The sequence below is a fragment of the Echeneis naucrates genome, chromosome 13, assembly GCF_900963305.1.
Source record: "Echeneis naucrates chromosome 13, fEcheNa1.1, whole genome shotgun sequence".
Classification (NCBI taxonomy): domain Eukaryota; kingdom Metazoa; phylum Chordata; class Actinopteri; order Carangiformes; family Echeneidae; genus Echeneis; species Echeneis naucrates.
Window position 1 is genome coordinate 21,412,049 of NC_042523.1, and position 24,102 is coordinate 21,436,150.

Sequence of the window (24,102 nt, forward strand, 5' to 3'; positions counted from 1 at the left end):
TACAAACACTCCGGCTGTGGTTTCTGTCACCAAAGAAACAAACGCAGCTGATGCAGCATCAAGCCATGTATGTCAAATCTATACTTTGGGTCCTGGTGTTCATCTCTGCACAGGAGGGTGAGCGGCAACTCTATCTGAATTGGTTTTATATTTGTGTGAGCTTATTTACCAGGCTCTTTGCCGTGTGCCTGGGTTTTTTGGAGCGGAGGGGGGCCGACATCTTAGGGGGCAAAGATTAATGTTTATGGCCAATGTTTTTCTGTTTGTGCTGTAGTGTCTCTGCAGGACGAGGAGGAGGATGATTATGAATATGAAAGTTACGACTATCAGCAGCCTCTGAACTGTTCAACCACTGAAAGCATCAAAGGAGGACATGTCACCTACTCACAGGTAAAAATAACACACTGCAAATTAGGGCCCACATTGTTACTGGATTTTTATTTTTTTTTTAATCCAAATAATTCATATTTTTTTGTGTTTTTCTATTATTTTTATCAACTTTAATATTTTACTTCATTTAATTTATTCAGCCTATTGCGTCATATTAAAGTTGGTCCTTGTTTCAGCTCTTCTACCTTTTATCTAATTGGTTCTTAGTTATAGTCATGGAATGATTAATTATTGGTACTGGTACTCAGCACAAATTATACATTGTTTCTCTTCATTATATCCACGCAAACCAATTTAGGATCCCTATATAACTACAACAGTTGTGTATAAATTTGTCATTGTGGCTCCAAATTGATTTTTTTTTTTTTTTTTTTTTTGGAGGAGGGGGTAGCTAGTACTGGGAAGTCTCCTCCTCATCCTCCTCCAGTCACCACAATCTTAATTTAACTCCAAAAGTGACCATGTGTTTCCTCCCCAGGGGGGGTTGGAGGGCAGTGTGCTGACTTATCACTGTGGTCCAGGCAAACACCCATTCCCAGTCAGGCAGAGGGTCTGCGATGCTGATGGGGAGTGGTCGGTCATGAGATTAGCCAATGGCAGAACGACATCACGGGCAATATGCAAAGGTGAAGTTGTAGATCACGATGCATTCAGTGTCATATATATACACTAAAACACTGACTTTTCCTTTGAAGGATCATTCTGTGATTTTTTTTTTTTCTCCCCCTTTTCTTTTCTTCTTACATCCTCGTTATCCTCCACCTCCAATACTCTTTCACATCCATCCCTCTCTCTCAGAGCTGATGTGTCCAGGTCAGCTCCAGCTGGATCACGGGGACTTCTGGCCCAGGGATCAGTGGTTCGGTGTCGGGAAAACGCAGAGCTTCTCCTGCTCGGCTGGATTCACCCTGTATGGGTCAGCTGAGAGGAACTGCACCATCTTTGGGGACTGGACAGGAACCACCCCTGTCTGTGACAACCATGGTGAGGAAGAATCATGATAGAGCATAAATAATGTGTGATGTGGCCGCATTTTTCAATCTTATATCAGTGCAACAGGGAACATCCTTGATGAATACAAAAAAGATCTCTGTAAATGTGTTTTCATATCACACAGTGAGAGGAAACAGGTCATAGACCAAATTCTGTAATTACTCTTTCAGTGAAATGTGCTTTCTTTTCACTAAAATTCTGTTCTGAATATTTTTATAAAGGATGAAAACAAATATAATCAGTTAATGTGAATTCAAAAAAATTCATGTCAATTGTGTCTTCTTTTTCATGCAGCTGACGATTGTGATGACCCAGGAGTCCCACCGGGGGCCCAGAGGACAGGCCCGTTTGAAACTGGAGAGAGGGTGGTCTATCGGTGTCAGGCTGGTCTCCATCTGCTTGGGTCGGCTGAAAGGGTTTGCCTGGAGAGCAGGGAGTGGAGTGGCTCAGCACCACGGTGCCAAGGTGCTTTAGATTTATGCCTAAAAAAAAAGGACTTAAAAACTAGACTAGTTGCAAATGTCATTATCGCCAACTCTGCAGCTGCAACAAGCGGGCGTCACAGCAGCGTCACATTATGATAAAGCTTTCATGCATGATATCTTTTTCGGCTGTACTGCAGGTGAGAAGACCTTTGACTCCCCCAGTGCTGTGGCCAAAGCCATGGCGGGGTCACTTGCAGGAGTCATGGACGTAGTCTCACCAGAAGCCAAAAAGAAAAGTGGGTATACTTTTTATCTATATCTTGAGAATGTAGATAAACTTGTTGAACAACTTGCTCAACTGCAATCGTACATTTGTGTTTGTTTAAGTCCAAACGATGTCCTTTGCGCGAACCGTCCGTGTGTCCGACGGCAGTCGTATAAACATCTACATTTTACTGGATACGTCAGGAAGCATCGCACGGGAGGAATTTGAAAAATCCAGGAACGCCACCATTGCTCTTATCAGAAAGGTCTGTGCCCATCTCTCTCTCTCTTTTTTTTTTTAAATAAACCCTGCAGATGAAAGACTCCAAATGTCTCCTTTATTTTGGTTCTAGTTGGACAGCTACGAGGTGCAGATGAAGTTCCATATCTTGTCATTTGCCAGTGAAGCCAAAGACATCGTGAACATCACAGACACGGACATAAGTACAAACACTGAGGAAGTTATCTGGCACCTGATGGACTTTGACTACAACAGTAGGATTTTTTATTTTCCCTTCATTCATTTAAGGACTGAAACAGACCACTGTAAAGCACCAGTCTGTTCAGTTGTCATTCATCATAATGAACCTTTTGTTTTTGTCATTCTTCAGGCCATGGACGCAAAACGGGCACTAACCTTTTCTCTGCGATAAACCGTGTCAACTCGTTGATCAGCTTCTTCAAGCAAAACAGTGAAAGATACCATTTTCGTGATACTCAGAACGTCATCATCATACAAACTGACGGTAAAACAAACTCAACAAACTTCCTCTTACAACTCTTGAAAATGTTTGACAAAGATTTCATATTTGGGGGTTCTTTCTGCAGGTTACTCCAACATGGGCACCAAACCTCAGATCGCTCTGGCCAAAATCCGAGAAACCCTGGGCTACAGCGCCACGTCCATCGATCACACCGACGAGTCATTGTTAGGTAGCTTCATTTAGCCACATTACTGCCACTGTTTTTGTGCATTGGATGTGTTGGCATACTGGCCTGTGGACATTGTGTGTGTTCCCAGATGTCTATGTATTTGGTGTGGGGGAAGAAGTCAAGAAAGATGAGCTGAACGCCTTGGCCTCAAAGAAACGTGGCGAGCACCACGTCTTCATTCTGAAAGACTATGAAACACTCGGAAAGGTGTTCAACAGCATCATTAGTAAGTAAAAGAGCGAGTACTCATCAGCTGTCAAGGTTTTTTTTTTTTTTATTTTATTTGAGAATGCCAAAAAAAAAAACAAAACCATGTGGGCCTCAAAGTACTAGAATGTCAAATTTAAGTTACTGAAGCATAAAACTGTTTTACTTTGTAGGTGACAAGAGCGTGACGATGTGCGGCGTGGCTCAGGAACATGAGGCCAATGTAGAAGTGGGTGAGACGGTGTACAGCAATCCCTGGCATGTCACTCTGGCCGCAGTAAGACCTTAGCACACTCTCACACACATAAAAGTCATAAAGGAGAGTTGACTTTTCTCACACGTGACACCTTCGTCCCCTTAGCCCACATGGGGCCCTGGAAAGTCCTGTTCTGGATCCATTGTGAGCCAGAACTGGGTGCTGACGGCTGCTCACTGCTTTGCTACAGCCAGCACAGAGAGAATATCGGACCAAGTGACCGTAGAATATGGTCAGTATTAAAAATCATATATTTATTGAGAATGAGAGAAAGCTAAGCTGAAGGGGTGACATAAAGATCATATGATGATCCTTTAACAATTCAGGGAGAGAAGTACCTGCGTGTAAGTGCCGCTCTGTGGTAGAGGAAGGAGTTTTTAAGATGGAGAAGGGGAGCTGGAGGAAGAGAGGATCACAGCCGAGGTGCACATTTGCTCGCTGTGCTCGAGGAAAAAACAAAGAGATGCAGTGGTTTCAGAGACTTTTCAGGAATATTGTCGGCAGGGAAATCCGGACGATTCTGAATGAGCTGGGTTTAACTGATTTAGTCAGTGATGTTCACAGATGCAAAGCCTGAAGTTGTTGGGCGCCCTTTCCAAGCATGATATAGTTGTATAGCTTCCTCAGCCATGCTGCTGAAAATGGGAGTTTTTAGGTAAATGTTAAAATGTCCTCTCTGTTAGCTTTAAAAACACCAAATCTTGTCTGGCTCCCAGGTGATGGCACTGTGGGATCAAGAAGGGTGATCCTGCACCCCAACTATAACACCAGAGCACTGGTACACAAAAATGTGTCTGAGTTCTACGACTACGACGTAGCTCTGGTTCAGGTGAACAAGAGCATCCCGCTGTCCTGGAAGGCCAGGTAAGACAGCCCAGAGACAGATCAGCTGAGGGCAAACATTTACTCTGCTGGAGGCATGTTCTTGTATGCACATCCTCCTGTAATTTTCATCAGACAAACATAAATATAAGATTCACTGGCGAGTGTTTGTACTGTGTGTCATGCAACAGACCCATCTGCTTACCATGTACCGTACCGGCCAGTCGAGCCATGAAAAAGATCAACTCTACCTGTCAGCAGCACAGTATGTGACCTTTGACCTTTTCACTGCATTATACTTTGTGACGTCTTTCAAGTCCACGTTTGCCAACGCACTCATGTTATGAAGAGGATTCATGGAACATATTTCTCTGAATATCAAGAAAACAAATCTCAGAAATCTGAAGTACAGTTCGGGTATTGAATGTAATGACTGTCTCTCCACGCAGGGGATGAGCTGCTACCACACGAGGAGACTACTGCCTATTTCATCCACAAAAAAAACAAAGAAACAGAAAGAAAAGTAACACATTTTCAAACTAGGAGTCGGGTGAGAGCAGTGATTTTTTTTTTGATTGAGTATTTTAATATCTAGAATACTTTCCATATAAAGAGTGTTGCTCTGTGCTTACTTACGTTTGTCTGCAGAGGCCGGCCTGTGTGGAGAAGGCCAAGGTAACGCTTAGAAATCCCACCACTGTGACCTTGGATGAGTACATACCTGACCGGTTTCTCTGCTCTGGTGGCTCCCCTGAATATCAGGATGATGTTACCTGCAAAGGTCTGGACTCTGGATTGATGTGTGATTTGCACCAGAGCTAAACAAATATGAGATTCCCATTAGTTACATGTTGTCTCTTCTTCTTGGACAGGCGACTCTGGTGGATCGATGTTTCTGCAAAAGAGAAATCGCTACTTTCAGGTCAGAAGGTTTCTCCTTATCCACCTGGGCCAGGTCAAGCAGCGTGTCATCATCACACTGAATTCTTCTTCTGCTTCCCCCCTCAGGTGGCAGTAGTGAGCTGGGGCACCGTAAATATATGTGACCGACTCGGTTCATCCAAGAAACGCAACAAGAAAAACAAGCCCCCTCCAGACGCTCGGGACTTTCACATCGACCTGTTCAAGATATTGCCGTGGCTTAAAAGGCATCTGGGAGATCAGATCCAGTTCCTGCCTGAGATCAACTGAGAGGATCCAGAATCACTCTTTGAGGATCAACTTTGACCAAATCAGAGTAACACAAAGCAGAACTCATTTGGACTGTTGACTTCTTTTCACACTTTATTGCCCAAATGATATTTCTTTTCATTCAGTGATTTTTATGGATGCACTGCTGTTAGCACACGTGAAAACCTTTTTTGTAGACAAATCTAACATATCATACTTTAAGTATAAAGGTAATACTGCATGTTTTATTAATTCTATAAACTCACCATACAAAACACTTGCATCATCGTGTTCTGGTCCAGACGCATAACAGAAATGTATCTGTCTGTGGACAGAGTTCTTATAAAACTGCAAAGACAGACCTGATTGTGTGCTCAACATCACCAGTAATAGTTTGTAGTTAGAGGCCATTGGCCACCCCTGTAAGCAGTAAAGTTTAATGTGCAGGTAGATGTCAATCTGGAGGAGAGCTAATAAAACGAGTCAATCAGCTGTAATTAAAAAACACAAAAACAAAAACATGCTACTCTGTTAAGGCCAGCTGTCCAATCAGCCCTCAGAAAACTGTCTGAACAGGCTTTCTGATTGGCTGTCTTTGAAATTTGGGACAAAGTGGATCTGGAGGATCTCGGAGAATCCCTCAGAGAGAGCAGGAGCCACAAATTGTTTCCTGTCCAGAGAAAGACGAGGATTAGAAAGGTCAGGAAAACATAATAGATCATGAACATTCAGGTTAAATTCACTCACAGCTCACTCTACAAAGTCCAAAATGATTAGTTAGTATTAATGCCAGAATTCAAAGCCTATTGAGTCAATATAGACACTAGCTCACCTGTAGCTGTAGAAAACCATGTCATTGACCTTGGTGTGTTTGCTGTCTGATGGAGCCATTTCACGGAACTAGAAACGACAGTAATACATTTGAAAAATAGACAACGACCAGCCAAGATTAAAGCTAAATAGAGTGGAGAGGTGAGTCGTACTCTGTTGTTGTGTTTGGCTTGCTCCATTGAGGCTGAAAAGTGGAAACAACGACAGGGAACCCCTGCTGCTTTGGCCACATCCACGTATCTGGAGAATGCAGTGTTGACAGACAGATAGATAGATATACTTCATTTATCCCAGGCTGGGAAGCTGCAGTGTAGCAGCAGCATTACACACAGACATCAAACAACATAGGATAAGAATCAAAATATATACAGTAAAGAACAAATTATATATAATAAATATCAAAATAGCAAGCAAAAGCAATAGAAATAAAAATGTTTTGTACAAAGGAAAAAGTATATATATAACAATTGGCAGTGTTGGTTTAGTGCAAAGTTAAGTTAAAAGTGAAGTAAAAAAAAGTAAAAAAATAAAATAAATGTTGATGCAAACATTGGCCAAACATGAAATACATCACAAAATACTGCAACAAAGAGCATGGACTATTATTATATCTCTAATTTCAAACGCATTTAGAACACAGTGGTTGAATGTGTTTGTGACATTTAATGTCGAGCTTGATAATCTGCCACAGGGAGCGCCACTATCTGCTGGAATTAAAACCTTTTCCACCTAAATGCGATTCTGTTTTGGAACCAATCCCAGCTGACGCAGGGGAGGGCAGGGTTCACCCTGGACATGCTGCCAGTGTATTTTAGTGCTGACATATAAACAGACACAAACAACTCAGAATTGGTACAGCTGTGCTTTACCGTTTTCGAGACTCAACGTCTGGGCTGGTGTTGTCTACTGCGACGCTGCGGCCTTCCTTCAGAGCGCGCTCACATGCTGACACACAATTCTGCCACGAGCCGAGTGTGTCCTGACAAAGAAATAAGTCATTCAGGGAAGGCATTTAGCAAACAGTAAGTCTGCCCTACTGATTTCTATATTCATTGAACCACTGGAAACCAATATCAAAGGTATCCACTCATCTGCTTCCAAACACAAAAAAGGTGTTGCCTTTTGACGGCTGGCCTGTGTTGGCTCACAGTGGCTGCTGTGCCCTGTCATTGTACTGTGCTGGGGGGGAGGGGACCGGACCCCCTCATTTGCCTGCCTCCTCTGAGTGGGACAGATAAGTGCTTGCTTGGGCGGTTCAGTGGTGTTTGGAGCTCTGGGTTTGGTGCCTCTTGTGCTCCCACACACAGGGTGGCGGGCCCCTGACCTGATTCTGGGCCCTGGTGATGGTGTCACTCATATTTAGGGAATGCTCACATGCATGTGTGGTTTTACTTGCCAGTTCGTGTTGGGTCACTTCCTGCCTAAAATGGGCTGAGCCGTTCTTTCATTCCATCACTACGTACCCTACCTTTGACTCGGCTTTTCTTTTGGGACACCTTCACCTATCTGGACTCCCATGTCTCCACAGATCTACACAGAAACCCTCTGCACTCATAATCTTGAACGAAGTGACGGGAGAAGCACAGCACACCAGCACCACCTGCTTCCCCTCCCCATCCATTCCTTCTGCACCTTGTCTGTCCTTTGCTCCCCCCTATATTCACCGAGTAGCTCTGCCCTCCCTGCCACACAAAGGTCATTTCACTCAATGAAGCTCAACAAGCTAGCTTCCAGGGAGGACTGGTGATGGTCACATACATGCACTGAAATGATTAAATGTTTATCTGCAAGACTAAGTCAATGAATCTCACAAAACGTTGACACACCCTGCGGTGTTAAACTATGAGGACAAATGCAGACCAAAAAAAAAAGGGATGGTCCAATGATCATTTTCAAACATGAACATCAAATATAGAAGCAGGAGGGTAAACACCAGGAAGCTCAGCTGTCATTTGGAGCAAATGCTCTGTCTCACCCTGTTGATGTATGCATAGCCTTTTGAGATGATGTGTGTTTGGAAGAAAGTGGATTTCCCAGCTGTAGAGAAAGGGAAGGGTGTGCATTACCACAAAAGTGTTGGCAGAAGGAGTATCCAGAAAAACAAAAGGCAATCATCATATTTTACTTACACGCAGGGAAACCCACAGCAACGATGACTTCTGTCTCGCTGGAGGTGAGGGAGGCTGATGGTGGATCGTAGAGCCTGACAGTGGAGTCAAGCTTCCTCTGGCAGGTCAGACCAAGAAAAGATTTTAGGAAAATAGACGAAACCCACAAACACATTATTGCACATAAAAAAAAAAACAACACACAAACAAAAAACAATACAAAACCGTTGCTCTATGTACTCACAGGGTCAAATTCGGGTAAAGCATAGGGGGCGCTCTTCCAGCCCAAAAAGTACTCCTCTGGTGTGTGGAACTGCAGTCCAATGTTTAGAGCAAACTATAAACAAAAGGACAGTAACTGCTACACACTGCTCAGAATTAGATTAACTATTCCCCAAATTAGCTTTTACAGGAGGAAAACAAAATGGCCAGGTCAGTAAATCTCAGGTTTTACCAGTCGGTCACTGCAAGAGAAATCCTTCTTCTTCTTCCCAGGAGCCCCGTTTTCTGGTCTACCTGCAGCATCTGTGCACAAAGGATAATTCAGGAAAGGAAGTAAAACTCCCAATAGGGTTGATCTTATTGCATTTATGCACTTAGAAGAGGTTCATTCTCGGGTCAAGGTGTTTCCAGTTGGGCTGAGGTCTTACCTCCTACATAAAAACATTGTGTTTTGTCAACAGTCACGCCATCATTACCCTGAGCAGAGAAAAAAAAAGAAAGAAAAGTATTTACTTTTAAAACAAAAACAATACTGTTCATAGTCAAACATGCATATGTGAAAGTAAACATCACAAGGAGCATTCTTCAAAGGGTGGTTTCTATGACTCATTCTCATTAGTGTAATTAATGTCCATCACAATGTGTATAAGGAGCAGTTCTCATGAGTGTGTGTCTCTGTATCTGCACTGACAGATACCTTGTCACACAAATGGTTCCACATTCCCGTGACTGGTTTTCTGTAAATACCAGGACCGGCTGCAACAAACACCTGAGACACAGACACAGAGACGGTCCAGACATCTGCTTCACGTACAACATCTGTTTAAGTGCTAGCAGTCCATCTCCAGCAGAGCAAACCTGCACAGGAAGCTGCAGTGTACTGAGGATGTCCTCCACTTTAGACTTGAAGACTTCTGGTCTCAGTTTGCCTTTAGCGATCCCCATCTGGTTTGTAAAGAACACCACCTACAAGGAGCGGGAACCTGAAACTTTAGTGGCGAGCACCTATTTATATTTCAATGGCTTTAATCTTGCAAAGCCAACTAAATAACATTAGTTCACCTTATATCCTTTTTTGAGCAAAGTGGCCAACCTGGGCTGAATCTCTGGGTACAAAATCCTGTTAAAGAGAAACAGGAATGATTAAAATGAAACATGTAGATGTTAGACATGAGATAAAAGCTGTCAGGCACTGACTTATCCCACCTCTTAGCTACATATAACAATCGAAAGTGTTGACATACTTCCAGTCATCTGGTGCAGTGGGAAAGACTTTCCCTGACTTGGTGGTGATGATGCAGCCGTCTATGTCAAACCCAGCAATCTGGAGATGGAGAAGAAAAACATTTAACCTGTAAGGATATCTTCCAAAGGGTAAAAGACATCAATGTTTAAAATACATAAAGTCAATCTCCCAGAAATAAAGACGAGCGATGTCATTAATGTCCAAAATGGCATTCGTGTCTGATTATTTTCAGAAATAAGGAAACACTGAATCATTCGTTTGATATAAGAAACTTTAGAAATGGCAAAAATTTCAATTTACACTGATATAAAATAGAAAATCTTCCCAATTTCAAGCCTGGACTACATTTTATTTTCAGTTTTGCTTGAAAATTGGAGATTCTTTTTCCCCCTCTTTTTTGTTAAATTAAACACAATCTTTAATTTGTCTGTGACAGTTAGGGTCACAGACAAGTGAGTTAGGGTTAAGGCAGGGAAATTAAATACGAAATGAATATATGAAGACAATCTCCATTATTAGCTGTTCCCACCTTGTCACTCCCTCGGACTCCAGCAGCCGTATAAACCATCAGCTTGCCTATCTGCTGCCAGCTGCTCTTCAGACAAGTCTTTGATGAAGATGATGATGATGATGATGATGGCTGGGTGCTATTATTCCTCTCTGTCACTGACTTCTCAGCGAACTCCTGCAGCTGCTTGAGTTTTTCCTCAGCCAGTCTCTCCTCCTCATCCTCCTCCTCCTCCATCCTTTGGCGCTTCACCTCAGGGTGTCCCCTTTCTGGGCTCAGTCGTCTTTTAGTTGACTGAAAAAAGAAAAAGAAATACACCGTTGACCACTCAACAGCTGTCTGACTTCTGTTGATAAACCTCATCTTTGTTGTAACATTTCATGAAGAAGCAAAGAAGATACATCAAATATATTTCAACTCAACAACCAAACGCCACCACATTTGTTACCTTCATGGGTGAAGATGAAAAGAAGTCCTTCATGCTGCGTTTAGGTGTCGGACTCGACTGCTCCTCTTTCACTTTTGTGCTCCTTCCTCCTTTTGTCTTACCAGTAGCTTTCATTCCTCTCTGTGCGGTGCTAGAGGTTGTTCCATTGGTGTTCAGAGAGTAATGCAGTTTAAATGGATGGTTCTGGTTAACCAGGTAGAGAGTGCCTCCGTGGGTGAGTTTACCAGACTGGCCCCGGCCCAGCTTCTCACCATCCAGGAAACTGGGATTAGGACCCAGCTGTGGAGGAAAACAGGTCTTGTGTGAACTCTGTACTGCAGCATTTATGGGTTGTGTAATGACCTGGGTGTGCTGTGCAGTAAAGTCAAAGAGTGCTGATATCAGGTTTGCAGCTGATTGTGTCAGTATGACCTCTGTGGTGTTTCTCTAAAGTGTGAACAGTCAGTGGGTCTTATCGGAGTTTTGTATTGTGACACGTTCTCATACCTGAGTAAAAACAGCATCCTGGTCGGCATAACAAGCCACCACTTTCACTGATGGGAAAACAAAGGTAAGTTCAGTCACAAACACGCAGACACAAACAGCGTAGCAAACTATTTCACCAGAACCAACATCTCATATTCAGACGACTGTCGGATGGATTTATTTATCTTCTAGAATAGCACTATAACAACAACCAAGTCAAAGTCTGTACATGTAAACATCTCAAAGACATTAAACAGATGAGCTTTTAATTACCAGAGCCGAGAAAACCTTTTCTCTTTTTCTTTTCTTCTACGGGGCATTTCATGTCATTGTGCAGAGCCTAAGGTGTCATCTTCAGGCATCCATTAGACCAACAACTCAAAAGCTACCAGATAATCTACTTTAATTACATAATGCAGAGAAAAAAAAACAGTAAATCCTGAAATTGCCAAAAAAAAAAGCTAATAAAATAATTAATCAATTATCAAAATGCATAGATTTGTGTGTGTGTTCTTGGTGTCTATCCTTTCCCCTGTAACGATATTTTATGGCAGTGTTATACATCTCACGGGCCTTATTTGTTAACTGGCTTTAGGAAAGGAAGACCCTCCCATGTTGTGTAGAGATTGTGGGTCAGTGTTGTGTGTAGTTATGCGAGTTTTTTGTTTTATTTTGTTTTTTTTTTGTTCTTCTTCTCTCATCTTGTTTATTTTTGTTCATCAGTTTAAAACGTGCAGCAGCGTGAGTCTGCATTGTGTGTGAAGTCGTACTCACCCTGGTGTCTGGAGCATTTCTTGTCCCGGACCCCGGTCTCCGGACCCCGGCCCAGAATCACAGCTCGTCCGTCCTGCAGCGGGACGCGGACTCCGGAGGCTCCGAGCAGCGAGCACGACATGACGGCGGTCCAAAAACCGACGAGTCCAGTTCAACACTTTTGTTTCTTTGTTTGCTTACAAGCTCTCTGTAACGAGCCAGTTGATGAAAATCACAGAATCAAACCGGAAGGGAATGCTTTCGCATTGTACCCGCGGTCCTTCGGGAAAATACACTCGGTGAGAAAGTCGCCCGGCTCTTGGGTTCCGCTCGGACACTTCCGGTTTCCGCACCAGCTCTTATGGAGGACCGACACTACAAAAATGTAGAAGACAAACATACATAAATAAATTAGTCCATAAATAAATAAATCAATTAATCAATAAATAAGTAAAGTTAAACAAACGAACAAACTTAAGGTAACTTTGACACGTTATCAGTTAATTAACCGATAAAATGTGCTTTTCTTTTGACATCCTAAAACTACAGACAGAACAGTAGTAGTCTTTTGAGAATTTCATCTAGAAACGCTTCTCTACGCCGACTGGTCGCTCCGTGCACTCTGGTGTTGATCAACCAACAATCGAAAAAGTTAAACCCCATAGCACACTTCATTCAGGCCCCAAAATTGAATCACATTTCTGCATCCAAGAAGAAATGTGAATGTACGAATGGAAGTAAATTTATAAAATCTATGAAAAACTGAAAATGCCTAAAAGAAAAGAAACATTTTAACAGTTAATCAATGCTGACTAATTTGTGTATTTTTGGTGAATTTTAATTGCATTTGACTTTATTTACTGCCTAATTTATTTAATCTAAAGGCATATGATATTTTAGTGTGTAATTCACAGTTCAATGGCATACTATCTTATTTATTGACTCGTTCATGTATTTATGCATTTATTTTTAATTTTGGCAGAGTCACTCCTCCATATCCTAGGATATGGCCTACGTAGGATCGCCCTTCTACAGGATGTAGACTTGTTTTTCAATTCCTCAGTTTAAAAGGTTTTTCGTGTCAGGTAGACAAACACTGAAGATCAAATAAAGGCTGAAGACACCAAAAGGACAAGATAGCAAAATTCTCCAGCTCTGTCAGTGTCTGTTTTGGGATAAATACTTCTCTGGCTGAATGAAGGAGGTAATAGCTTGCATGGCTTTTCCCATTTCCACGGTGACATGACATAAATATTTTTTTCTATATTTTATATGTTGTTTAGATAAAGATAAAGATACATTTTAGTTGAAGGTTTACTTAGATTTGTCTTAAGAGGCACCATAACAGGTCCTAGCTCAATAGAACTGCTTAATGTAAACAACTTGTATTAGTCTTCAGAGTGTCAATTATATCTCAGCATGTCCACCCAGCCTGTTGAAACCTTAATATCTCTGATGTGTGAAGCTGCAGACTAATATTTCATTTGGCTGCCATTCTGTTTTCTCGTCTCATCTTGATATGGGTGACAGCAGGAACAGGTTCAGCAAAGTAGTCTAGAAGTCCTTCCTAACAATGTTTTCTGCTTCTTCCTTGGTTACTTTGGTCCTAACACAGATGGAAAATGTAGTCCAGTATATTATGGGCTACCTCAGGTCTCTCACCAGCTGGTGAGCACAAGCACAAGTAATTTAGACATAAACTCATATTTGTTCTACCTTGAGACTGCAACAACATTATAGCATATATTATATAAGAACATACAAAAGGTTTCACCATTACATAAAAACCCTAATTGGTCATTTATAGACACAAACCTGTTCATCCAGTTTACCAGCACTCATGATGTGGTGTAAACTTTCAACACCTAAAGTTAGACATCCTCTGTGTACGTAAAGTCTCTGTAGATTCTTCTGTCTAGTCATGAGATCATCGTGTTCGTCCAATAGTAGCTGCAGTCTTTGAATTTTTTGTACACACTTCTCCCTTCAGCAGAAAAGGACTCTCCTCCTCCTCCTGCTCTTATTTAAATGGCTCCACTCTGCACTCCTGTCAGACAGTGAATGGCCTGTTTGAAAAACTGTGGTGCTGCAGTGAAATAGCTACAGAAGAAATCCACATTTTCAGGTAAAATTTACTTTTGCTCCATGTTGGTGTTGTGATGAACGTGTATACCTTGTAACCAAATTGTATTCTAATTCTGATGTTCGAAGTTGTAGATTGCCTTTTTCTCAATAGTCATGTTTGATGGGAGTTCCTTAAACTGCTGTTGATACCAAGTCCTGACTTGTCTTCCTGTGAATAGTCTGATTCACTGTATCAAACTTTTTCTAACTTTAATGTTGTACTTGTAGCTTAACTTTGCTTTCCTTCTATTCTCACAGAAACACACCACCATCAGAGAAACCTGACTCCACACAGCCTTTCGTTTTGTTTACGATCGACCCACTTCTTCATTTGAGTTTCAGAGCATTTTCACCATGTCCACCCAGCCCGCTGAAACCCACTATGAGGCAGCATATATGTCACTGATGACAGGCCAGAAAGAGATGGACTTCTGCGGCCCCCATGTTCCCAGCAACCTTGTTCTGATTGGAAACCATGCCTTTCCTTTGGCAATGAACAGCCAAGGCCAGGTCCTAATGGCTGCCTCTGTCTATGGTCGTGGGAGGATTGTGGTCCTGAGTCATGAGGGCCACTTTAAGATGTTCCCTGCCATGGTAGAGAACGCTGTGAAGTGGCTGAGAGGAGACGGCTCTGACGACCTGCCAGTGGGGGTCCACAAGAACGTTACAGCCGTCGCAGACAGCCTGAGAGAATCCAGCTTCAGAGTCGATGTTGTGGAGGGATTCAGTAGCAAACTGACGGTTGGTGTGTATGTGACAGATGCCTACAGTGTCAGTGCAGATCCGAAGGAGCTGGTGGCGTTTCTGAAAGCTGGAGGAGGAATGCTCATAGCAGGTGAGGCCTGGAGCTGGGCTGAAAATCACCCCAAGGAAAACGCACTTCATCATTTTGGAGGGAATAAGGTTTCTGGAGTGGCAGGGATCTACTTCTCTGAGCATCCAGCTGAGATGGAGCGCCTGTCTGTCTCTCCTCAAATCCCATCCTCCTGGATGTCTGTCGTGTAAGTACCTTTGTCTCTTTTTCTTGAATCTTAACTAAACTTAAAATTTCCCCACATATTCAGCCTTCCCTGTATTTCTGTAATGAATAACTATGCATTTTTTCTGATAAAATCTGCAAAAGTTATCAAGACGTTTAAGGCTGGATTAAAATGGTGCATGACCCTTTTACAAACACACTGAGAGAAATGAAACAAATGGGAAACCCCTTAAAGTGAAAACTCCTTCCATATTGGTTGTCTTCATCCTCTGCTATGTGTCTTTCTCTGAAAAGTATTGCAAAGGATTTTGAGGACGATTTGGAGTTCTTACTCCAGGGGGTTCCTGAGTTTGACATCTGCAAAGAATCTGTGCTCTCTGAGGTTCTGGTCCACGGCCGTCTGGCCTTTCCCATTGGTACCACTGAGGGAGGACAAGTGTTCCTGGCAGGCGCCTACTATGGACAGGGAAGAGTTATCGTGATCTCACATGAAGGACTTCTGAAACAAAAGGTGAGTACTACATTTCAATGATTTTCACATGCTAACAAAACAAATGCACTGGCTGCCCAACTTTTTTTATGTTGCAAACAAATTGAAACTAACCAAACTTTATTACAGAAAATGGCTCCATTTTTTAGAAATGCCATTGAATGGCTGGATGAAGGCCGGAAGGGAGTTATTGGTTTTGCACCAGGCCTTGGCGATGCCTTTGCTCTCTCGAAGGAGTCAAATAAAAATTGCACGACGACACACTTCAGAGATGACCTGAGCGTGTTTGTGTGTACTGCGTACAGTGACAAACACAAGGATGAGATCCAAGACTTTGTAGCAGAAGGAGGAGGCCTGCTGATTGGGGGGCATGCCTGGTACTGGGCACAGACACACAGTGGGGAAAACCCAATGACAGATTTCTCAGGTATGAAAATGAGCCATAACGATATAATATCAAACATGAGAGTTTAAGGATAAACTATCATTTTGTGGAAAAACAGAACTGCACAAACTTAGAAAGGACGTTGGATTAGGGTTCTTCATCATGCCATCTTTCTTTCAGGGAACAAGATCCTGAACAAAATGGGTTTGAGCCTGTTGGGAAACACAATTTCAGGAGGTTCCTTTAACGCTCCAGTGCCAAGTCGGCCTACTAAAGACACCTACCACTTCTGCCGCCTCCTACACCGCTTTGCTAGTCATGTAAACATGGGGGAACAACTAACACGGCATGAGCTGAAATGCCTGAAAAAGCTGGGTGGAGACTGTTCCAACTTCCTGCGCATGAATGCTCACAACTGCTGCTCTTATGAACAAGTGGTGTCCACTCTCACTGACATCTTAAAGAAGTCAGGCATGCCACAGGTGTGTGCTTAACAACCTTTGGTCTATGGTTGCCATTAGTTTGAAAGATGGGAACATTTTAAACTATCTATAATTTTGAAGGTGTGTGACAGCTGCCCTGTGAAGAGTGCCAAAGACCATCTACTCCTCCATGTGGGGACAGAGATGTACAAGGTCTGCCCAAATCCTGATGCTCTCCTGCCATTCCTCATCAAGGACAACCCACTGATGCCGGCTTTCTTTAACTCCAGGATCCAGATTAACGTTAACACAAAAGGTGAGACCACATTAATGTTTGCATATGCAGAAGAGCACTGTCAGAACTGTGATTACTTTTCCTCTGACATACTTTGTGCAAACAACTTCATTTATCTGCATTGTAATGATATAGACTGTGTGTGTGTGTGTGTGTGTGTGTGTTAGGTGGGGAGGAGTGGATCAGTACAGGTCTCTACCTCTCTCCTGGTATGAAAACATACATGTCCATGCCATCAGTCCTCCTCAACAGTGGATGGAAGGTATTAGTGGTATTGGATTCTTTGTTCATGTGTGATACTATTGATAGAAATAGGTAATGCAATAGGCTGTTTGTTTGTTTGTTTGTTTGTTTGTTTGTTTGTTTTCATGTGTACTTCCTGTGTATTAGAACTGGAAATAGCTTCTTCTAAGCAGCAACTCATGTTTAATTTCTTGTAGGTCCAGATTGGCTGTCACACAGACAAGCTGAAAAATGAGGAGTTAAAAAGAGCTCCGTGTGTTTCTGAACGGTTTCCCATCACCGCAGAGATGATGCTGGTGCGGAACCTGTGGGGGGGACTCATTTACCTGGTGGCCCCTCCCAAAACACAAGTGCAGGGGGTTCAGGTCACAGTCCAGGTGGCTGTACCTGCTCCATATTATAAATTTGGTAAGTGTGTGTTGGGTGGTGCTGGTGATTTATAATCTTGAATCATGCCTGTGTATATACAACTCAGTCAGCCAGGCTTTGGGGCGTTGGAAGAAATCCGTGTGAGGAAGTGTGTTCTTTGGTGTGTTAATGGGAAGTGACAAACAGAACAGGCAAGAAGGCACATGATGGCATGAGCATAAACATGTAGAGCTAAGGGCTAAAAATGCTATCAGTAGATGAGCAGGTAAGTATACTGAGGGTTTGACTCAGTGAGGAGATTGGGGAAAAGTGATTGTGATGGAAAGTGGTGACATGTGAGGTGAAGAGTCCATCCAGGAGACGCTTCAAAACAATCTGCCATCTACCTTTCAGGTGTGACAACAGCAGCTGATTGGTCCGTGCTGCGCTCTGCTCCCGCCCCCTGGGCAGAGTTGGAGTTTGAAAACATCATCCTCACCGTACCGTCAGATGTTATCCGGACTCTGGATCACCCCGATGAGTTGGCGTCACGCTGGAATGCCATCATGAGAGCCATCGCTGATCTTGCTGCCATCCCACACAAGTTTCCTCGGAAGGAACGCTTTGTATGTGATGTGCAGATCTCTCATGGTAGGTGCACCGAAAACCCCAAATTTCCAAAACTGATGATTTTTAGAACAACACTGGCCGATGTACTTTTTCATACCTGTTCCTATAAGACGTTTCTTATATTGTTCTCTCCAGGCTGGATGCATGCCGGCTATCCAATCATGGCACACAAGCCAGTAGCTGTGAATCTGGTGAGCATACACCTTAAGAGTGACGGCCTCTGGGGCTCCATCCATGAGCTTGGACACAACCAGCAGAGAGGCTGCTGGGAGTTCCCACCACACACCACAGAGGGCACCTGTAACCTGTGGTCTGTGTATGTGCATGAAACGGTTCTGGGGATCAACAGGGAAAAGGTGAAGTAAATTAGTGTTGTATTTAAGACCAGGAAACATGATTCCTTTGTTTTCAATGTCAAACGACTGACCTCAAAAACATCTTGTTCAATGCAGGCTCATCCAGCTATCAGTGCAGAAAATCGAAACAAACGAATGAAGCAGTTTGCAAAGGATGGCAAGAAACTTCCCAGCTGGACGATGTGGATGGCCCTGGAGACTTATTTGCAGGTAAAAGAGAATTACAGCAGGTTACACTGTGTATTCTTAGTTCACAAGCATCACATTTAAAATGTTACTCCTCAGCTGCAGGAGAAGTTTGACTGGGATGCCTTCAAGAAGGTGTTTGCTGCCTACCATGAGATGAGCAAGTTTCCTGGTGACAACAAAGGAAAGATGAACCTGTATGCTGAGACCTTCTCCAAAACTGTGGGGATGAACCTGTGTGGATTCTTTAAGGCCTGGAGCTGGCCCATCGAAGCAGCCACGGAAGAGAAACTCTCCGACCTGCCTCCCTGGGCTGACCACCCCATGGTCCAGTTTGACTGAGCTTCAGATTAAAGTGTAGGCTGATGTTGGATGCTGGTGTTCAAAGATCAGAAATATATATATGGCTCATTTCTTTTGAAGATCCATGTGAAAAGTCACAAGTCATTCTTGTAATTGGTGCATGGGTGGTGGTTCATACTGTAACCTTGAGGTGGTGGCTCATCTTGTAGGTGAGTTGGGATTTCTCTCTCTGTCTATATATATATATATATATATATCACAACCTTTTGCTTATTTTATTTATTTTTGTCTGAACTGGCAGCACATGCATGTGAACAGGCAGATTTATAAACCACAGGGACCAACCCCAGTAAGTATTGTCACATGTTTTTATACCATTTAAATAAAGCATAGATCGGGATTCAATATTGTAGTCTATTAATATTCTTATGAGGAACCAAAAGGCCTCAGATTACACGGCACTCTCCACAGCAAGAGAAGTAAACGATCTTGTGGGTAATTTTTTCAGGATCAAATGTCCACCTTCATGTTTAGTAGTGGGAGCACTTGAAAGAATTGAAAGTTTCGAGATGATTTTAAATCCTGCAGGGTAATGGGGCTCTTTAGTGAAGCATCATTTCATTAGCTGCGGGGAGCACTAAATCCATAAATCAACAAAGTGGAAAGAGGATGAAATTAGTAAATCTCAACTTGGAAGATAGTACTCAGCACTCACAATTACAGCTTATTGTTCATTTATAAAATGGATAACGTAGAAGTTTTGAAGAGTCAGGCCGTTTTTGTTTGTGCGTGTAGCGGGGTCCAGCAAAATCCTCCAGCTGAATGACGGCATGTTCGGGATGCTGTAACAGGGTGTCTTCATTGTGCCGGCCTCCTGAAGTGCACGCAGCTCATGTATTTCCAAAAATTGGAAAATGAGGAAGAAAAAGAAAAAAATTTCTGTGTACAGATTCCAGTCTGGCCCTAAACTGAGCCCTTTCCTAACTAATTTCCTGTCACTTACACCTTTGTTACCAAACACTCAGTCACATGATTTCAGGCTCTCTACTTTCCATTTCCTGCTGTAGGGGGACGAGGACTTTTCATTTTTGCAGCACTACTATAAGCCATTCATAGGTAAACCACATCCGCATTGAAAAGTAAATCCAGGCTCTTACACTTTCCCTTACAGATAAAGTGGATGATTCTTTTGTGGATCGCTGAGCAGCGTGTATCTTTCACTGAAGGCTCATTTCTTTTGAAGCTCCATGTGAAAAGTCATAAGTCATTCCTGTAATTGCTGCATTGGTGGTGTTTTATACTGTAACCTTGAAGTGGTGGCTCATTTTGTAGACGAGCCAAGAAAATTAACTCCATTAATTCATTCATTCATTTGTAGGCTGTTCTCCAGGTTTCCAGGCTGTCTTAATAAGACAGACACGTTTTCGCTTGTTTACAAGAATATCAAAGAAATCGACACCAATAAATAACTTTATTCCTCCGCTACTTAAATTTATTCAGCTATTTGTCATTTAATGAGGAGTGAGCGTTGATGCATTATTCCTGTTGCCGTCAAATGGTGGCATGATGACAATAGATTATTCTTCACTGTTTTACAATATTAAAATCAAAAATAAAAATAACGCCAAATCTCCCATAAAATTAAGGGACAATGGCGCCTAAAGGTTTTCTTTCATCATCCCTTCGCTTAATTTTCAGGCCCTGCAGTTGTTGTAAAACAGCTCCCCGACTGGCTGATTGGAGAACTGCTGCAGAAATTCTCCCAGTTCATCCACAGTGAGCTTCTCCACCCAGTTGTCTTCCGTGTTCCTCGCTGCGGCAGCACCGCTCTGCAGGGGCCTGCCATTGTTGTCCACACAGCAGTATGCGTTCCACAGGTAGTCCGGGATGTTCACACGTTTCACGTTGTTTTTGACAATCCAGTTGTCCACCGAGGGAATGGCACCAACCAGCACGTAGGCCTTGGAGCATTTGCTCCTGAAAAGGTCGGTTAGCTGCGACTCATGGATCCTCCAAGAGTTCTGGTTCAGCTTGGGGTTCTGAGGGACCACGTTGGTCAGGGTGAAAGTGGCGTTGCGACTAGGGACTGTAAGAGAGCGTTAGACTTGGTGAAGTCTAATGCCCTAAAATATTGAGAAAGTGTGTGAATAATTGGTAATAAGTATCTGAAAATGTCCTTTGGCCCATTTGTTCTATTTGTTTGACTGAAGACAGAGCTGGAGAGAAAATGTCTCTAACTCTAGCTGGCAAATCTGCAACAGAACCGTGGAAACCAAGTTGTTTATCCCTCTATGATGTTTAACTATAGATATGGTAGGATATTATTCCAGTAACTGCGCAGACTGGACAAAGTCTGTATTATAAATCAGCTGAAACCTGAAACCCCACCTGCGTTTAACCCATCCTACCTGCATGGTGTCCGTTGGGGTTAAGGTGACCACGGTCAAAGCCAGAGTGGGTGTAGTCCTCATACGACATACATTGAATACTGAACTTCAGACACGCAGGTAATGTCACCGGGCTGGATGCAAGCAAAGTTCCCTTCTGTGACATCACACGGTAGAAAAAATTGGTACAAGATAGGCATGATTCATCAGAACAACACAATTCATGCTCTAAATGCTTGATAAGTATGACAGCGATTGACGATGTCGACTGTCACTCCATCAGCAGGTGCGCATGCAAAGTGTAAACAACCAACCAACCAACCAACCTGAGGCTCCACAAACCATCTGCTCTCCCTGCCGCCTCCATTGCTGGGCTGGAAATGATAAGCAGAGTAGACAGCAATGCGATGGTGGGTGTCATACAGTGTGGCAAAGTGGTACCTGATGGAGAAAGATGATGCGTAATGACTGAGAGATCAGAGGCATCGCTATGGAAAATAAAAGCCAAGAGGCGTTTAGTTCGGAAAATGATGAGTGGCAAGATCATACAACACATGCCAGAATTTCAAAGACTGAAAGTGAATGAAACATTTGGATCAGGCAGAGAACCAAGCTCCTCCAATCTGAGCAGTTAAACTAATATTAGAGTTAAATAGATTTACCTGTTAACGAAGCGCTGACAGAGACGGGCAGCACCGGGGGTAGAAGCCCCCCACTCTGGGACTTTGTCCTTATAGAAGTACTTCAGGCAATCTGGCACATCCTGAGCCAAAACAAGATGAATAACAGGCTCCCAAGTTAATTACACAACGCAAACAAATGTAACGCTCCTTGAAGTCCTTTCAGTGAAGTGAGGCGACAAACCTCAAAATGTTCCACAACATCTGCGTGGACACACACGAGGAACAGGACAAGGGCACAAAGAGTTTCCCACGTCTGCATCATGGACGTCGGTATCAGGGATTCTCGACTCCCCCTTTAATTCAATAAAGCAAAACAGAAAATATTCAGTGTGTAATCTGACTGTAAACAAAACGTAGGTCACTGCAGGGGAGAAGGGTCAGTTTCTTCGTACTATCAGCGTTTCCACTCACCTCCGCGTGTGTCTGCTGCCACACTCTGCCCTCGGCAGAAACTGGCTTTTATATTTGACTTCTCCTCACCCTTTGCCTTGTTTGTCCTCATCCTTTTATCTACAGTCCAACTCACACGTGTGTGAACCTGAATTTGGCCTCCACTTTAGGGAAACCAAATGTGCAAAACTAAAAGGAGGCCAAGCTCTGCGTAGCTACAGACAAATTCACTTGTAAAATGCTAAAATTAGCTCTTGTGAAATGTAAAATGGTTCCCACCTTGTCACTCCCTCGGACTCCAGCAGCCGTATAAACCATCAGGTTGCCTATCTGCTGCCAGCTGCTCTTCAGACAAGTCTTTGATGAAGATGATGATGATGATGATGATGATGATGATGATGATGATGGCTGGGTGCTATTATTCCTCTCTGTCACTGACTTCTCAGCGAACACCTGCAGCTGCTTGAGTTTTTCCTCAGCCAGTCTCTCCTCCTCATCCTCCTCCTCCTCCATCCTTTGGCGCTTCACCTCAGGGTGTCCCCTTTCTGGGCTCAGTCGTCTTTTAATTAACTGAAAAAAGAAAGAGAAATACACCGTTGACCACTCAACAGCTGTCTGACTTCTGTTGATAAACCTCATCTTTGTTGTAAGATTTCAGGAAGAAGCAAAGAAGATACATCAAATATATTTCAACTCAACAACCAAACGCCACACATTTGTTACCTTCATGGGTGAAGAAGAAAAGAAGTCCTTCATGCTGCGTTTAGGTGTCGGACTCAACTGCTCCTCTTTCTCTTTTGTGCTCCTTCCTCCTTTTGTCGTGACACGTTCTGCTATCTGAGTAAAAACAGCATCCTGGTCGGCATAACAAGCCACCACTTTCACTGATGGGAAAACAAAGGTAAGTTCAGTCACAAACACGCAGACATAAACATAAACAGCGTAGCAAACTATTTCACCAGAACCAACATCTCATATTCAGACGACTGTCGGATGGATTTACTAGAATAGATTCTCTAGAATAGCGCTGTAACAACAACTAAGTCAAAGTAAACAGATGAGCGTTTAATTTCCGCAGCCTAGAAAGACATTGTTGATCACTTTGTCACCTTTTGGTGCTTTTGGCTTCAGTTGTCCACAAGATGTCACCGTCACTTAAGTCTTGAAGCTTTGAATCCTTTTTCGGCCTCAGTGCTTCATGAGGCTTCACTTCCCCACCTTTATCACAAGCTCTCTGTGACGAAACAGTTCAGTTCATCACAGAATCAAACCGGAAGGGAATGCTTTCTCTTTGTTCCCGCGGTCCTTCGGGAAAATACACTCGGTGAGAAAGTCGCCCGGCTCGAAGTTTCCGCTCGGACACTTCCGGGTTCCGCACCAGCTCTTATGGAGGACCGACACTACAAAAATGTAGAAGACAACCATACATAATAAATAAATAAAGATTATGTTATAATATTATGTTATAATATTATATTATAACATAATGCACAAAAAATGCACAAAAAATGAAAAGACATTAACCCTTCAACACCGAAGATTCCTATTATCCAACATACTTTTTTTTTTTTTTTTTTACTTATTTTAACCATAAACGGGCCAGAAAGTGCCTTGTTGGAAGTGAAGTGCTTTTACCCATTTTTCCAGAACACTTAAAATCTTTGATATCTGCCAGTTTACCATATGTCGAAAAAATTATTGGATTGGATTCAGCAACTTCTGACAACAGTGCAAACAGAATTACCGTAATGACCCTATATTGGCTGTGAAACACAACTTCCAAACTTTTAGAAACCACTGGAATTTCTCAGATAGAACAAACTTTCACAAACTTAAGGTA

At 42.8% G+C, this 24,102-nt stretch overlaps 4 protein-coding genes across 9 annotated transcripts; 2 read left to right on the plus strand and 2 right to left on the minus strand.

Annotated features, from left to right (window-relative positions):
- Positions 1 to 6,546, plus strand: LOC115052663 (complement factor B). Its single transcript, XM_029516922.1, has 19 exons — positions 1 to 117; positions 275 to 390; positions 869 to 1,016; positions 1,189 to 1,374; positions 1,678 to 1,848; positions 2,006 to 2,104; positions 2,196 to 2,338; positions 2,426 to 2,567; positions 2,684 to 2,818; positions 2,901 to 3,005; positions 3,094 to 3,231; positions 3,386 to 3,489; positions 3,574 to 3,700; positions 4,185 to 4,332; positions 4,482 to 4,555; positions 4,740 to 4,840; positions 4,939 to 5,071; positions 5,163 to 5,212; positions 5,299 to 6,546. The coding sequence occupies exons 1-19, from the start codon at positions 51 to 53 to the stop codon at positions 5,479 to 5,481; spliced, it is 2,370 nt and encodes a 789-aa protein (XP_029372782.1). The 5' UTR covers positions 1 to 50; the 3' UTR covers positions 5,482 to 6,546.
- On the minus strand, positions 5,554 to 17,960 carry pnkp (polynucleotide kinase 3'-phosphatase). The gene is made up of 18 exons (XM_029516923.1): positions 13,857 to 17,960; positions 12,063 to 12,416; positions 11,310 to 11,356; positions 10,824 to 11,102; positions 10,397 to 10,669; positions 9,866 to 9,945; positions 9,684 to 9,741; positions 9,480 to 9,587; positions 9,319 to 9,390; positions 9,050 to 9,098; positions 8,854 to 8,924; positions 8,644 to 8,736; positions 8,421 to 8,517; positions 8,267 to 8,328; positions 7,161 to 7,270; positions 6,444 to 6,531; positions 6,293 to 6,360; positions 5,554 to 6,130 (listed from the first exon to the last, which is right to left on the minus strand). The coding sequence occupies exons 2-18, from the start codon at positions 12,181 to 12,183 to the stop codon at positions 6,010 to 6,012; spliced, it is 1,797 nt and encodes a 598-aa protein (XP_029372783.1). The 5' UTR covers positions 12,184 to 12,416; positions 13,857 to 17,960; the 3' UTR covers positions 5,554 to 6,009.
- On the plus strand, positions 13,060 to 20,778 carry LOC115052659 (TRPM8 channel-associated factor homolog). Of its 5 annotated transcripts, XM_029516915.1 has the most exons (14): positions 13,060 to 13,245; positions 14,032 to 14,166; positions 14,424 to 15,166; positions 15,439 to 15,655; positions 15,764 to 16,061; positions 16,200 to 16,501; positions 16,583 to 16,757; positions 16,904 to 16,998; positions 17,177 to 17,387; positions 17,742 to 17,978; positions 18,093 to 18,313; positions 18,410 to 18,523; positions 18,599 to 18,856; positions 20,501 to 20,778. In XM_029516915.1, exons 3-13 carry the CDS (start codon positions 14,520 to 14,522, stop codon positions 18,839 to 18,841), a joined length of 2,760 nt encoding a protein of 919 aa, XP_029372775.1. In that variant the 5' UTR covers positions 13,060 to 13,245; positions 14,032 to 14,166; positions 14,424 to 14,519; the 3' UTR covers positions 18,842 to 18,856; positions 20,501 to 20,778. The 5 variants fall into 5 exon arrangements, with proteins under 5 accessions (XP_029372775.1, XP_029372771.1, XP_029372772.1 ...); XM_029516911.1 differs by lacking the exon at positions 20,501 to 20,778 and having other exon boundaries at positions 18,599 to 19,097; XM_029516912.1 differs by lacking the exon at positions 20,501 to 20,778 and having other exon boundaries at positions 14,035 to 14,166; positions 18,599 to 19,097.
- LOC115052667 (endonuclease domain-containing 1 protein-like) lies at positions 19,003 to 22,680 on the minus strand. 2 transcript variants are annotated; one of them, XM_029516927.1, is made up of 6 exons: positions 22,542 to 22,680; positions 22,054 to 22,165; positions 21,852 to 21,952; positions 21,450 to 21,630; positions 21,211 to 21,295; positions 19,003 to 20,888 (listed from the first exon to the last, which is right to left on the minus strand). In XM_029516927.1, the coding sequence occupies exons 2-6, from the start codon at positions 22,132 to 22,134 to the stop codon at positions 20,497 to 20,499; spliced, it is 840 nt and encodes a 279-aa protein (XP_029372787.1). In that variant the 5' UTR covers positions 22,135 to 22,165; positions 22,542 to 22,680; the 3' UTR covers positions 19,003 to 20,496. The 2 variants fall into 2 exon arrangements, with proteins under 2 accessions (XP_029372787.1, XP_029372786.1); XM_029516926.1 differs by having other exon boundaries at positions 19,005 to 20,888; positions 21,211 to 21,346; positions 21,516 to 21,630.
- Positions 22,681 to 24,102: the final 1,422 nt, after the last annotated feature.

Excerpts from the sequence above, each read along its gene's own strand:
- pnkp (XM_029516923.1), bottom strand. The coding sequence starts at position 12,183 with ATGTCGTGCTCGCTGCTCGGAGCCTCCGGAGTCCGCGTCCCGCTGCAG. Across the intron at positions 9,742-9,865 it reads ACTGCACCAGATGACTGGAA|GATTTTGTACCCAGAGATTC; the intron begins GTATGTCAACAC and ends TCTCTTTAACAG. Across the intron at positions 9,588-9,683 it reads TGCTCAAAAAAGGATATAAG|GTGGTGTTCTTTACAAACCA; the intron begins GTGAACTAATGT and ends CGCTCCTTGTAG.
- LOC115052667 (XM_029516927.1), bottom strand. The coding sequence starts at position 22,134 with ATGATGCAGACGTGGGAAACTCTTTGTGCCCTTGTCCTGTTCCTCGTG. Across the intron at positions 21,631-21,851 it reads TGTCAGCGCTTCGTTAACAG|GTACCACTTTGCCACACTGT; the intron begins GTAAATCTATTT and ends TTTCTCCATCAG. Across the intron at positions 21,296-21,449 it reads ATGGAGTGACAGTCGACATC|TTCAGTATTCAATGTATGTC; the intron begins GTCAATCGCTGT and ends GCGTGTCTGAAG.
- LOC115052659 (XM_029516915.1), top strand. The coding sequence starts at position 14,520 with ATGTCCACCCAGCCCGCTGAAACCCACTATGAGGCAGCATATATGTCA. Across the intron at positions 15,167-15,438 it reads TCCTCCTGGATGTCTGTCGT|TATTGCAAAGGATTTTGAGG; the intron begins GTAAGTACCTTT and ends TTCTCTGAAAAG. Across the intron at positions 17,388-17,741 it reads TGCTCCATATTATAAATTTG|GTGTGACAACAGCAGCTGAT; the intron begins GTAAGTGTGTGT and ends TCTACCTTTCAG.
- LOC115052663 (XM_029516922.1), top strand. The coding sequence starts at position 51 with ATGCAGCATCAAGCCATGTATGTCAAATCTATACTTTGGGTCCTGGTG. Across the intron at positions 2,819-2,900 it reads CATCATCATACAAACTGACG|GTTACTCCAACATGGGCACC; the intron begins GTAAAACAAACT and ends TTCTTTCTGCAG. Across the intron at positions 3,701-4,184 it reads CCAAGTGACCGTAGAATATG|GTGATGGCACTGTGGGATCA; the intron begins GTCAGTATTAAA and ends TCTGGCTCCCAG.